Source organism: Somniosus microcephalus, chromosome 17 (genome assembly GCF_052327205.1).
Source record: "Somniosus microcephalus isolate GS21.2 chromosome 17, FLI_Smic_1.0, whole genome shotgun sequence".
NCBI lineage: Eukaryota > Metazoa > Chordata > Chondrichthyes > Squaliformes > Somniosidae > Somniosus > Somniosus microcephalus.
In genome coordinates this window covers 14,765,061-14,780,128 of record NC_141003.1, presented here as the reverse complement: position 1 = coordinate 14,780,128, position 15,068 = coordinate 14,765,061, and the positions used below count along the sequence as shown (strand labels likewise).

The 15,068-nt window shown below is 47.9% G+C and overlaps 1 protein-coding gene across 3 annotated transcripts in view; it reads left to right on the top strand.

The window, feature by feature from the left end:
- LOC147105515 (uncharacterized) overlaps positions 1 to 15,068 on the top strand; it is a 54,050-nt gene that overhangs the window by 714 nt on the left and 38,268 nt on the right. For all 3 annotated transcript variants that reach the window (XM_086009960.1, XM_086009959.1, XM_086009958.1), the window contains exons 2-4: positions 9,401 to 9,556; positions 11,220 to 11,359; positions 12,725 to 13,034. In XM_086009960.1, the coding sequence (XP_085866086.1) occupies positions 9,401 to 9,556; positions 11,220 to 11,359; positions 12,725 to 13,034 (606 nt within the window). The remainder of the gene's footprint in view (positions 1 to 9,400; positions 9,557 to 11,219; positions 11,360 to 12,724; positions 13,035 to 15,068) is intronic.

The window sequence follows — 15,068 nt, the reverse complement described above, 5'->3', positions numbered from 1 at the left end:
TGTATTCCTGTTTTTAAGATGACCCATCAGAAAATGTATTTTTTCATGCAAATTATGCAACAAAAAGAAGGTATCTAACCTGTATGGCGAACTGATACTTAAAAATTATTGTTAATTCTCGGGATGCGGGTGTAGCTGGCAAGGCCGGCATTCATTGCCCATCTCCACACCCTTGTACAAGCTGAGTGGCTTTCTAGGCTGTTCGGAGTCAAACATGTTGGTGTGGGACTGGCGTCACTTATAGACCAGACCGGGTAGGGACGGTGGGTTTCCTTTGTTCAAGGGCATTAGTGAACCAGTTGGGTTTTTACGACAATCCGACAGTTTCATGGTCACTTTTACTGACACCAGCTTTTTACTTCCAGATTTTTAATTTTTTTTTATTTGTTTATGGGATGTGGGCATCGCTGGCAAGGCCAGCGTTTATTGCCCATCCCTAATTGCCCTTGAGAAGGTGGTGGTGAGCCGCCGCCTTGAACCACTACAGTCCGTGTGGTGAAGGTGCTCCCGCAGTGCTGTTAGGGAGGGCGTTCCAGGATTTTGGCCCAGCGACGATGAAGGATCGGCGATATACTTCTAAGTCAGGATGGTGTGTGACTTGGAGGGGAACTTGGAGGTGGTGGTGTTCCCATGCGCCTGCTGCCCTTGTCCTTCTAGGTGGTAGAGGTCGTGGGTTTGGGAGGTGCTGCCGAAGAAGCCTTGGCAAGTTGCTGCAGTGCATTTTGTAGAGGGTACACACTGCGGCCACGGTACGCCGGTGGTGGAGGGAGTGAATGTTTAAGGTGGTTAATGGGGTGCCAATCAAGCGGGCTGCTTTGTCCTGGATGGTGTCGAGCTTCTTGAGTGTTGTTGGAGCTGCACTCATCCAGGCAAGTGGAGAGTATTCCATCACACTCCTTACTTGTGCCTTGTAGATGGTGGAAAGGCTTTGGGGAGTCAGGAGGTGAGACACTCTCTGCAGAACACCTAGCCACTGACCTCTTGTTGCCACAGTATTTATGTGGCTGGTCCAGTTAAGTTTCTGGTCAATGGTGACCCCCCAGGATGTTGATGGTGGGGGATTCGGCGATGGTAATGCTGTTGAACGTCAAAGGGTGGTGGTTAGACTCTCGCTTGTTGGAGATAGTCATTGCCTAGCACTTGTGTGGTGCAAATGATACCTACCACTTATCAACCCAAGCCTGAACGTCGTCCAGGTCTTGTTGCATGTGGGCATGGACTGCTTCATTATCTGAGGAGTTGTGAATGGCGCTGAACGCTGTGCAGTCATCAGCGAACTTCCCCATTTCTGACCTTGTGTTGGAGGGAAGGTCATTGATGAGGCAGCTGAGGATGGTTGGGCTGAGGACACTGTCCTGAGGAACTCCTGGGGCTGTGATGATTGACCTTCAACCACCATAACCATCCTCCTTTGTGCTAGGTATGACTCCAGCCAGTGGAGAGTTTTCCCCCCCGATTCCCATTGACTTCAGTTTTACTAGGGCTCCTTGATGCCACACTCGGTCAAATGCTGCCTTGTTGTCAAGGGCAGTCACTCTCCACTCGCCTCTGGAATTCAGCTCCGTTGTCCATGTTTGGACCAAGGCTGAGGTCAAAAGCTGAGTGGTCTTGACAGAACCCAAACTGGGCATCAGTGAGCAGGTTATTGGTGAGGAAGTGCTGCTTGCTAGCACTGTCGATGACACCTTCCATCCCTTTGCTGCTGATTGAGAGTAGACTGATGGGGCGGTAATTGGCTGGATTGGATTTGTCCTGCTTTTTGTGGACAGGACATACATGGAATAACTTGGCTAGAGGCACGGCTAGTTCTGGAGCACAAGTCTTCAGCACGATAGCCGGGATGTTTTCGGGGCCCATAGCCTTTGATGTATCCAGTGCGCTTAGCCATTTCTTGATCACGTGGAGTGAATCGAATTGGCTGAAGACTGGTTTCTGTGATGGTGGGGACCTCAGGAGGAGGTCGATATGGATCATCCACTCGGCACTTCTGGCTGAAGTTGGTTGCAAACGCTTCAACCTTGTCTTTTGCACTCACGTGCTGGGCTCCACCATCATTGAGGATGGGGATATTCATGGAGCCTCCTCCTCCCGTTAGTTGTTTAATGGTCCACCACCATTCACGACTGGATGTGGCAGGACTGCAGAGCTTTGATCTGATCCGTTGATTGTGGGATCGCTTAGCCCTGTCTGTAGCATGCTGCTTCCACTATTTAGGATGCATGTAGTCCTGTGTTGCAGCTTCCCCAGGTTGGCACCTCATATTTTTAGGTACGCCTGGTGCTGCTCCTGGCATGCTCTTCTACACTCCTTATTGAACCAGGGTTGGTCCCCTGGCTTGATGGTAATGCTAGTGAGGGATATGCTGGGCCATGAGGTTACAGATTGTGGTGGAATACAATTCTGCTGCTGCTGATGACCCACAGCGCCTCATGGATGCACAGTTTTGAGCTGCTAGATCGGTTCTGAATTTATCCCTTTTAGCACAGTGGTAGTGCCACACGACACGATGGAGGGTGTCCTCGGTGTGAAGACGGGACTTTGTCTCCACAATGACTGTGTGGTGGTCACTGCTACCAATACTGTCATGGACAGATGCATCTGCGACAGGTAGATTGGTGAGGACGAGGTCAAGTAGGTTTTTCCCTCGTGTTGGTTCTCTCACCACCTGTCGCAGGCCCAGACTGGCAGCTATCTCCTTCAGGACTCGGCCTGCTCGGTCAGTAGTGGTGCTACTGAACCACTCTTGGTGATGGACATTGAAGTCCCCCACCCAGAGTACATTCTGTGCCCTTGCTACCCTCAGTGCTTCTTCCAAGTGGTGTTCAACACGAAGGAGTACTGATTCATCAGCTGAGGGAGGGCAGTAGGTGGTAATCAGCAAGAGGTTTGTCTGACCAATTTGATTGAATTTTTCGAGGGGGTGACTAGGTGTGTGGATGAGGGTAGTGCAGTGGATGTGGTATACATGGATTTCAGTAAGGCTTTCGATAAAGTCCCGCATAGGAGACTGGTCAAGAAGGTAAGAGCCCATGGGATCCAGGGTGCCTTGGCACATTGGATCTAAAACTGGCTTAGTGGCAGAAGGCAGAGGGTGATGGTCGAAGGTTGTTTTTGTGACTGGAAGCCTGTGCCCAGTGGGGTACCGCAGGGATCGGTGCTGGGTCCCTTGCTGTTTGTGGTCTACATTAATGATTTGGATGTGAATGTAAAAGGTATGATCAGTAAGTTCGCAGATGACACGAAAATTGGTGGGGTGGTAAATAGCGAGGAGGGTAGCCTCAGTCTGCAGGACGATATAGACGGGTTGGTCAGATGGGCGGAACAGTGGCAAATGGAATTTAACCCTGAAAAGTGTGAGGTGATTCATTTTGGACGGACTAACGAGACAAGGGAATACACAATGAATGGTAAGACCCTAGGAAAGACAGAGGATCAGAGGGACCTTGGTGTGCATGTACATAGATCCCTGAAGGCAGCAGAACAGGTGGATAAGGTGGTTAAAAAGGCATATGGGATACTTACCTTCATTAGCCGAGGCATAGAATATAAGAGCAGGGAGGTTATGATGGAGCTGTACAAAATGCTGGTTAGGCCACAGCTGGAATACTGTGTGCAGTTCTGGTCGCCACACTATAGGAAGGATGCGATTGCTTTGGAGAGGGTGCAGAGGAGATTCACCAGGATGTTACCTGGGCTGGAGCACTTCAGCTGTGAAGAAAGACTGGACAGGCTGGGGTTGTTTTCCTTGGAGCTGAGGGGGGACCTGATTGAGGTGTACAAAATTATGAGGGGCATAGATAGGGTAGGTAGAAAGGAACTTTTTCCCTTAGTAGAGGGGTCAATAACCAGGGGGCATAGATTCAAGGTAAGGGGCGGGAGGTTTAGAGGGGATTTGAGGAAGAACTTTTTCACCCAGAGGGTGGTTGGAATCTGGAACTCACTGCCTGAAAGGGTGGTAGAGGCAGGAACCCTCACAACATTCAAGAAACATTTAGATGAGCACTTGAAATGCCGTAGCATACAAGGCTACGGACCAAGTGCTGGAAAATGGGATTAGATTAGACAGGGCCTGATGGCCGGCGTGGACACGATGGGCCGAAGGGCCTCTTTCTGCGCTGTATAACTCTGACTCTCAGGTTTCCTTGCCCATGTTTGACCTGAAGCCATGAGACTTCATGGGGTCCGGAGTCAATGTTGAGGACTCCCAGGGACACTCCTTCTCGACTGTATACCACTGTGCCGCCACCCCTGGTGGGTCTGTCCTGCCGGTGGGACTGGACATACCCAGGGATGGTGATGGAGGAGTTTGGGACATTGGCTGAAAGGTATGATTCTGTGCGTATGACTGTCAGACTGTTGCTTGACTAGTCTGTGGGACAAGTCCCCAGATGTTAGTGAGGAGGACTCTGCCGGGTCGACCAGGCTGGGTGTGCCGTTGCCGTGTCCATAGCCGGTACCGAGTGGTCCATCTGGTTTCATTCTTATTGTTTCTTGTGGCAGTTTGTTACAACTGAGTGGCTTGCTAGGCCATTTCAGAGGCAGGCAGGTAGTGCAGGAGACCCCTGTGGCCATCCCCCTTTCAACCAGGTATACCGCTTTGGATACTGTTGAGGGGGATGACTTACCAGAGGAAGGCAGCAGCAGCCAACTTCCTGGCACTGGGGGTGCTCCTGCTGCCCAGGAAGGGAGGAAAAACAGTGGGAGAGCAATAGTGGTAGGGGATTCTATAGTAAGGGGAACAGATAGGCGTTTCTGTGGCCATAGACGTGAATCCAGGATGGTTTGTTGCCTCCCTGGTGCCAGGGTCAAGGATGTCACTGAGCGGCTGCAGGGCATTCTGGAGGGGGAGGGCGAACAGCCAGAGGTCGTGGTCCACATTGGTACCAACGACATAGGTAAAAAGAGGGATGAGGTCCTGCAGCAAGAATTTAGGGAGCTAGGTAGAAGATTAAAGAGCAGGACCTCAAAGGTTGTAATCTCTGGATTACTCCCGGTGCCACGTGCCAGTGAGTATAGGAATAGGAAGATAGGACAGATGAATGCGTGGCTAAAGGGATGGTGCAGGAGGGAGGGCTTTAGTTTCCTGGATCACTGGGTCTGCTTCTGGGAAAGGTGGGACTTGTACAAGTCGGATGGTTTACACCTGAACCAGAGGGGGACCAATATCCTTGCGGGGAGGTTTGCTAGCACTGTTTTGGGGGGGGTTTAAACTAACTTGGCAGGGGGATGGGATACAGAGTGGAGCTATAGTAGGGGGTGATTTACAGCCAAATACGGAGGGAAAAACAAGTCAGCTGGGAAGGCAGAGCAAATATGTGAAGGCAAAAGGGAATATGGCAAGGCTGGAAGGCATTTATTTTAATGCAAGGAGTCTTGCAAACAAGGTGGATGAACTGAAGTTGTTGAACACATGGGAGTACGATATTGTTGCTATCACGGAGACATGGTTGAGGGAGGGTCAGGACTGGCAGCTCAATATTCCGGGGTATAGAATCTTCAGGCGAGACGGGGGTGTAAAAGGGGAGGGGGTGTTGCAATATTAATTAAGGAGTCAATTACTGCTGTAAGGAGGGATGATATATTAGTGGGTTCCTCTAATGAGGCCATATGGGTAGAACTTAAAAACAAAAAGGGGGCAAGCACTTTGCTGGGAGTGTACTATAGGCCCCCAAACAGTCAGGGGGAGATAGAGGAACAGATATGTAGGCAAATCTCAGAAGTGTGAAAATAATAGGGTTATAATAGTGGGGGATTTCAACTTCCCCAATATTAATTGGGATAGTCAGAGTGTGAAAGGCTTAGAGGGTGCAGAATTCTTAAAGTGCATCCAGGAGAGCTTTTTGAGCCAACATGTAGAAAGTCCTACAAGAGAGGGGGCGGTACTGGACCTAATTCTAGGGAATGTAGCCGGGCAAGTGGTGGCAGTGTCAGTAGGAGAGCATTTTGGCGACAGTGACCATAATTCGGTGAGATTTAAGGTGGTCATGGAAAAAGACACAGACGGCCCGGAAATTAGGGTTCTAAATTGGGGGAAGGCCGATTTTAATATGATAAGGCAGGATCTGGCCAAAGTGGACTGGGAGCAGCTACTTATAGGAAAATCCACATCAAAGCAGTGGGAGACTTTCAGAAGAGAAATAGAGAGAGTACAACGCCAACATGTTCCCGTAAAGGTCAAGGGTGGCACCAACAAGCAAAGGGAACCTTGGATGACAAGGGATATACAAAAATGCATTAGGAAAAAAAGGGGGGCTTTTGGCAGTTACTAAAGACGGAGGAAGCCCTAGAGGAGTATAAAAAGTGCAGGGGCATACTTAAAAAAGAAATTAGGAGAGCGAGGAGGGGCCATGAAATAACACTGGCGAGCAAAATAAAGGAAAATCCTAAGATGTTTTATTATAAGTATATTAAGGGCAAGAGGATAACCAGGGAAAGGGTAGGGCCCATTAGGGACCAAAGTGGCAATCTGTGTGTAGAGCCAGATGATGTAGGCGGGGTTTTAAATGAATTTTTTGCATCTGTGTTCACCATGGAGGAAGACGATGTAGACATAGAAATCAGGCAAGGGGACTGTGATATACTTGAACATATTAGCATCGAGAGGGAGGAGGTACTAGCGGTTTCAGCAGGCCAAAAAGTGGATAAATCCCCAGGCCCGGACGAGATGTATCCCAGGCTGCTGTGTGAGGCAAAGGAGGAGATTGCAGGGGCTCTGACACAAATTTTCAGAACCTCTCTGGCCACAGGGGATGTACCAGAGGACTGGAGAACAGCTAACGTAGTACCATTATTCAAGAAGGGTAGCAGGGATAAACCAGGGAATTACAGGCCAGTGAGCCTAACATCTGTGGTAGGGAAATTATTGGAAAAAATTCTGAGGGACAAAATTAGTCTCCACTTGGAGAGGCAAGGATTAATTGGGGATAGTCAGCATGGCTTTGTCAAGGGTAAATCATGTCTGACCAATCTAATTGAATTTTTCGAGGGGGTGACTAGGTGTGTGGATGAGGGAAATGCTGTGGATGTGGTATACATGGACTTCAGTAAGGCTTTTGACAAAGTCCCGCACAGGAGACTGGTCAAGAAGGTAAGAGCCCATGGGATCCAGGGTGCCTTGGCACATTGGATCCTAAACTGGCTGAGTGGCAGGAGGCAGAGGGTGATGGTCGAAGGTTGCTTTTGTGACTGGAAGCCTGTGTCCAGTGGGGTACCTCAGGGATCGGTGCTGGGTCCCTTGCTGTTTGTGATCTACATAAATGATTTGGATGAGAATGTAAAAGGTATGATCAGTAAGTTCGCAGATGACACGAAAATTGGTGGGGTGGTAAATTGCGAGGAGGAAAGCCTCAGGCTACAGGACGATATAAACGGGTTGGTCAGATGGGCGGAAAAGTGGCAAATGAAATTTAACCCTGAAAAGTGCGAGGTGATGCATTTTGGACGGACAAATATTGCAAGGGAATACACAATGAGTGGTAGGGCCCTAGGAAGCACAGAGGGTCAGAGGGACCTTGGTGTACATGTACATAGATCCCTGAAGGCAGCGGATCAGGTAGATAAGGTGGTTAAAAAGGCATATGGGATACTTGCCTTCATTAGCCGAGGCATAGAATATAAGAGCAGGGAGGTTATGATGGAGCTGTACAAAACGCTGGTGAGGCCACAGCTGGAGTACTGTGTGCAGTTCTGGTCGCCTCACTATAGGAAGGATGTGATTGCTTTGGAGAGGGTGCAGAGAAGATTCACCAGGATGTTACCTGGGATGGAGCGCCTCAGCTATGAAGAAAGACTAAACAGGCTGGGGTTGTTTTCCTTGGAGCAAAGAAGGCTGAGGGGGGACCTGATTGAGGTGTACAAAATGATGAGGGGCATAGATAGGGTAGATAAAGAGGAACTTTTCCCTTTTAGTAGGGGGGTCAATAACAAGGGGGCATAGATTCAGGGTAAGGGGCAGGAGATTTAGAGGGGATTTGAGGAGGAACCTTTTCACCCAGAGGGTGGTTGGAGTCTGGAACTCACTGCCTGAAAGGGTGGTAGAGGCAGGAACCCTCACAACATTCAAGAAGCATTTGGATGAGCACTTGAAATGCCACAGCATACAAGGCTACGGACCAAGTGCTGGAAAATGGGATTAGACTGGACAGGGATTGATGGATGGCGCAGACACGATGGGCCGAAGGGCCTCTTTCTGTGCTGTATAACTCTATGGCAGTTAAGAGTCAACCACATATAGGCCAGACTGGGTAAGATTGGCAGATTTCCTTCTCTAAAGGACATTAGTGAACCAGATAAGTTTTTACGACAATCCGATAATTTGATGGTTATCGTTACTGATGCTAGCTTTTTATTGCAGATTTATTTAATTAACTGAATTTAAATTCCCCAGCTGCTGTGGTGATTTGAACTCCCGTCTCTGGATCACTAGTCCAGTGACATTACCACTGCGCTACCGTTCCCTATATTTTTTTTAATTGAATTCAAATTCTCAAACGGCAAGGGTGGGATTTTAACTCTCATTCTCTGGATTACTTGTCCGCCTGAGCTGAGCTTCCGACCCCCGTATCCGCTCCATCAGGACCGCCTACTCCCGACTCTATAACATTGCCCGACTCCACCTCTGCCTCAACTCCTCTGCTGCTGAATCCCTCACCCGTGCCTGTGTGTTACCTCCAGACTCGACTGTTCCAACCCTCTCCTGCCCGGCCTCCCACCTTTGCACCCTCCGTAAACTTGAGCTGATCCAAGACTCTGCTGCCCGTGTCCTACCTCGCACCAAGTCCCGTTCACCCATCAACCCTGTGCTCGCTGACCTACATTAACTCGCCCCTCCCTATCTCTGTAACCTTCTCCAGTCTTGCAACCAATGTTCCTGTTAAGCTGTGCGGCCATCCAGCGGTCTGGAGGTCCCGTGCAGGCTGGCTCACCGGCTTTTAAATGGAAAAACCGCGCATGTGCGGGAAATTTCAATGGGTGGGCCGCGCAGCCGGTTCAAGGGCCCCCGCACTGGAAAAAAAAATGAGAGGGAACATTGCTTACAACTCTCCGAGATCTCTGCACTCCTCCAATCCTGGCCTCTTGCGCAGCCCCGATATTAATCGCTCCACCATTGGCGGCCGTGCCTTCAGCTGCCTGGGCCCCAAGCTCTAGAATTCCCTCCCTAAACCTCTCCACCTCTCCCTCTTCTTTTAAGACGCTCCTTAAAACCTACCTCTTTAACCAAGCTTTTGGTCACCTGCCCTAATATCTCCATATGTGGCTCGGTGTCAAATTTACTTTGATAATCGCTCCGGTGAAGCGCCCTGGGATGTTTTACTGCATCAAAGGCGCTATATAAATACAAGTTGTTGTTGTTGACCAGTAACATAACCACTACATTATGAACATGTTGTATTTCCCCCAGGAGCTTACCAAGGCCCAGGCTCAACTGGATCAGGCTGTATCAAAACTTCACGAGAAGACTGAGTATTGCACTCAACTGGACGCCAACCTTAAAGACTACAAGGAGAAGCAACTGACCTCGGAACAGCAAGTAGAACAACTGGAAACGCAGATTAAGGTACCAAAAAAAAGTCCTCCGTTCTAAAATTTAAAGATAAAATTTACTGTGAAGAACAAGAATGCTATGATTAAGCACCAGTGTGTTGTGTGTGTGTAATGCCCAGAGCGCAAGGTCAAGAGGGGAGAAATGGGATTCATATTTATTTTCAGAAGTATTCGTTTTTATATTGATGTGTCCAGTTTATGTCACTAATGTATATTACAGTAATGAGCAAGAAGGCCTTTTCTGAGCTGAGCAATATGTGCCGGCCTTGCCAGCGACGGCCATGTCTTGAGAATGATTTTTTTTAAGTCGAAGTGCTTGGCCACAGAATCTGTCGTGCAATTGGTGCATTGGAGGTCTTTTCTGAGCTGAGCTTGGGTTCAGAGGTCACTATAGGTTAACTTGGGATCTAACTGTGTGCGGCAGGTAGTCATTGGATCAGCTTTTCCTTATCACTGTTGGAATGGCAGTGAACTCGGACTCTTCAGTTTTTAATCTCCCTCCCAATTCAAACAAAATAACCGGGTTTCTGAAGAGCGGCACGAACCACCATGCGCTTGAAAGGCAGGAAGACCCCGCTATCCGCACAACACAGTAAGGAATCATCGAGATCAGGTTTAACAGGGCGGCTCTTAATCAACATTGCTAAGTGTCTGTGGTGAGGGAGATGGGAATGGAATACTGCTTCACAAACTGAACCAGGATTGCTGCAGTCCATTTTTTCAAATAAAATACTCTTTGCCGAACTCCTCTTTGTTCTATTTAGCCTGAGCTGTTGACCAGAAACTTAACTGGACCAGCCACATAAATGTCGTGGCTACTAGAGCAGGTCAGAGGCTGGGTATTCTGTGGCGAGTGACTCACCTCCTGACTCCCCAAAGCCTTTCCACCATCTACAAGGCACAAGTCAGGAGGGTGATCGAATACTCTCCACTTGCCTGGTTGAGTGCAGCTCCAACAACACTCAAGAAGCTCGACACCATCCAGGACAAAGCAGCCTGTTTGATTGGCACCCCATCCGCCACCTTAAACATTCACTCCCTCCACCACCGGCGCACCGTGGCTGCAGTGTGTACCATCTACAAGATGCACTGCAGCAACTCGCCAAGGCTTCTTCGGCAGCACCTCTCAAACCCACAACCTCTTCCACCTAGAAGGACAAGGGCAGCAGGTGCATGGGAACCCCATCACCTCCAAGTCACACACCATCCTGACTTGGAAATATATTGCCGATCCTTCATCGTCGCTGGGTCAATATCCTGGAACTCCCTCCCTAACAGCACTGTGGGAGAACCTTCACCATACGGACTGCAGCGGTTCTCAAGGGCAATTGGGGATGGGTAATGATGCCCTCATCCCAAGAATGAATTAAAAAGAAGTTAAACTGCCTGGAGACAGAAACTGTTGTGCAGTTGGTGGCCAGCACCCGCTTTGTCCAGTAGAGCAACTGCAGCAGATGCTTGTGTTGAAGCCCAAGGCAACAAAAGGTCAAAATGTAGTTTACAATTTAAGATATTTTGATCAGTTGTTGAAAGTTTAAACCAAAAATAAAGTTAAAACTACAGTGAACTAGCTCTCTGCCCACTTAAAGGTTAACTGCTTATATTCAATGAGTGGTTTTACACAGAAACTGGTTGAAATGGTCATCTCTGTGCAGTAATGAGAGTTCTTCTTTTAGAAGCTGGAATCTGACATTGCAAAGGCCGAGAGGAGCGAGAAACAGGCCCAAGACGACCAAAAGCAGCTCCAAAAACAGCACTCCGCTCGAGAGAACCAAATCAAAGAACTGAACCAACAGCTCGAGGCCGAGAAGAAAATGTAAGGCGTGAAATTACTGTCTACTTTTGTGTTGTTGGATTAGAATCAGAATCATACATCCATTCGGCCCATCGTGCCTGTGCCGGCTCTTTGAAAGAGCTCTCCAATTAATCCCACTTCCCCCGCTCTTTCCCCACAGCCCTGCAGATTTTTCCTTTTCAAGTATTTATCCAATTCCCTTTTGAAAATTACTATAGAATCTGCTTCCACCGCCCTTTCAGGCAGTGCATTCCAGAACTCGCTGCATAGCAAAAAAAAATTCTCATCTCACTCCTGACTTTTTAGCCAATTATCTTAAATCTGTGTCCTCTGGTGACCAACCCTCCTTGGCAGTGGAAACAATTTCTCCCTATCTACTCTCTCAGAACGCCGCATAATTTTGAACACCTTTATCAAATCTTCCCTTAACTGTCTCTGCTCTAAGGAGAAACATCCCAGCTTCTCCAGTCTCTCCACATCCCTGGTACCATTGTGGTCAATCTCCTCTGCACCCTCTCCAAGGCCTTAACCTCCTTCCTAAAGTGTAATGCCCAGAATTGGACGCAATACTCTTGTTGAGGTCTATTTCAGTGTTTTATAAAGGTTTACCATCACTTCCTGGCTGTTGTACTGTACGGCTCTATTCATAAAGCCCAGGGTCCCATGAGCCTTTTTAACTGTTTTTTCAACTTGTCCTGCCACCTTCAAAGATTTGTGTACATACACCCCCGGGTCTCTCTCTTCCTGCACCTCTTTTAAAATTCTACCATTTAGTTTATATTGTCCTTCTTTTCCTACCAAAATGTATCACTTCACACTTCTGTGTTAAATTGCATCTGCCATCTGTCTGCCCATTTCACCAGTCTGTCCATGTCCTCCTGAAGTCTGTTACTATCCTCCTTATTGTTTACTACATTTCCAAGTTTCGTGTTATCTGCAAACTTTGAAATGATGCCCTGTATACCCAAGTCCAGGTCATTAATATATATCAAAAAGAGCAGTGATCATAATACTGACCCCTGGGGGAACACCACAGTATACTACCCTCCAGTGTGAAAAATAACCGTTCACCACTCTCTCTCTCTACTTTCTGTCTCTCAGCCAATTTTGTATCCACACTGCCCTTTTAATCTCATGGGCTTTAATTAAATTGCATTCCATGCATTGTGTGTAATTTGTGTTAAATGGGCTGGGCTGAGCTTTCAAAGGTCACGGAGGGAGAGAAGCAAAGTTTGGTGCTATGCGTGATGTGCAAAGAGTTAATATTTTCAGTTTATCGACCGGTGGTGCACGGAATCCGAATTGCACCTATTTTCACAGATGTGAAATGGATTCGCGTTTTGTTACGACAAACTGATTTTGTGACCAACTTTTCCTTCTTTCCAGTGTTTGTGGTGTAAAGCAGGAACTGCAGGAGAAATCCGAGGCCCTGAACGAGAGTAGGAAACAAGCGCTGGAGTCCGCGAGAGAGAAAGCTCAGCTGGGCCAGGGGCTCGAGCGACTGAAGGAGGGCGTGAAGAATCAGGCGGCGAGCGAGAGCAGACTGCAAGGGGAACTTGCGGCGCTCCGACTGGAGAAAGAGGCTTCATCCAAGGAGCTGGCGGAAACCAAGCACCGCCTCACCAAGGCCCTCGCAGAAACTCGAGCAGACCTGGAGAAAGAGCAGCGTTTGATGAAATCTGCTCTTGATGCCAAGGTCAGTGCGTTAGCTGCTAGGTGAGCGTACGTAGATTGGATATTTAAAAAACAATTCAGTCTCGGGATGTGGACGTCGCTGGCAAGACTGGCATTTATTGCCCATCCCTAGTTGCCCTTGAGAAGGTGGCGCAGGGTCGTCTTGTAGTAACCCGACAGTCCACTTCAGAGAGCAGTAAGAGGAGTCAAACATTGATACAAAAGCAAAATACTGTGGATGCTGGAAATCTGAAATAAAAACACAAAATGCTGGAAACACTCAGCAGATCAGGCAGCATCTGTGGAGAGAGAGAAACCGAGTTAACGTTTCAGGTCTGTGACCTTTCGTCAGAACTGGAAAAAGCTGGAGATAGGACAGGTTTTTAAGCAAGTGTAGGGGCAGGGAAAGTGGGGAGGGGAGGAAAGAACAAAAGGGACGGTCTGATAGGGTGGAAGGCAGGAGAGATTAAGTGACAAAAGGGATGATGGTGCAAGGCAAAAGGAGATGGTAATGGGACAAGTTAAGAAACAAAAAGTGACTAGGTGAAGTGTAAATGGCACTGGCAGGATGATCGACAGCTGCCATGTGAGAGAGAAAAATGGGGCAAAATAAGAGATGGGGGCAGAGGTTATGATCTGAAATTGTTGAACTCGATGTTGAGTCCAGAAGGCTGTAAAGTGCCTAATCGAAATAGGACTCGAGCATTTCTATGTTGTTGTGGGACTGGAGTCACAGAGGCCAGACCAGGCAAGGACACCAGGGCTCCTTCCCTGAAGGACAGTCGGGTTTTTAACGACAATCTAGCAGCTTCATGGTCACTTTTAATGATACCAGTCTTTTATTTCCAGATGTTTTTAAAAATTCGAATTCCCAAATCTGCCATGGTGGGATTTGAGCTTGTGTTTTCTGGATTATCAGCCCAGGCCTCTGGATTACTAGTCCCATAACATAACCAGTACACTACCGTACCCACAAGATTTGAACACAAGTGTCTTAACCATGCTATAAAATGGCAGACTTTTAATTTTCTACTTTATTACGTCTATCGTGGGGACCTGCCGTTGAGGCAGAACACAATGCAAGTCTCACATGAGATTCTTGGGCCATTTGCCAGGGAGGAGTATCTGAGGTGGTTTCCTGTTACCTTCCTTGTGGTTTTTATCTTCAAATGAAGTTGTTTAACTGAACTTCCAGTCATTGTAATGTCCAGACTGCTTTTAAACAAAGAAGGGCTTGTATTTATATAGCGCCTTTCACAACCTCCGAACGCCCCAAAGCGCTTTGCAGCCTCTGGAATCCTGTTGAAGTGGAGTCACTGCTGGGATGCAGGAATCGTTAGCAATTTGCGCACAGCAAGCTCCCACAAACAGCAGAGATAACGACGAGATAATTTGTTTGTGATGTTGGTTGAAGGGTAAATATCGGCCAGGGCGATTGAATATATTCAAGGCTGAGATCTATTATGTCCGTGTATAATTGAGACACGGACTGCAGGAGTTGATTATAACAAGTCTTTACTGAATGGAGACAACCTGGAAACTGAAACTACAGAAGCCTGCTAGGGCCTTTTATACAGGGGTGGTCACTGCCGGTACTGCAGTCTGAGACCAGTTATTCCCTTAAAGGTACATACACAACAATTCCTCCCCTTTTAGATAAACAGTACATAACATTCATTTAACAACTAAATAATAACTAATTACAATTACGGTTGCTAGATACATTGGTTGAAGTTAAGCAATTATAAGTTCAGTCTTTGAGGAGGCTTCCTGATTCTGTCTGGATAACGCCTCTTTGGGATATCAGGTTCTTCTGGCAAGGTTGAGTCAGGATCAATGTCGTTGTTTGGTTAGTCTGCTTCCAATATCACCGATTCTGCGGTAGATGCAATTGGTACTTCGGTTTCATCGCCAGGTGTATCAGATCGTGGTGTGGAGTTGACGTTTTCCAGTGACTCTAGAATCTGGTCAGCATGGCATCTTACAATGCTCTCTCCAACGTCCACGGTATACATTAGAGGTCCTTGCCGTGTACAGATCGTTCCTGGCTGCCATT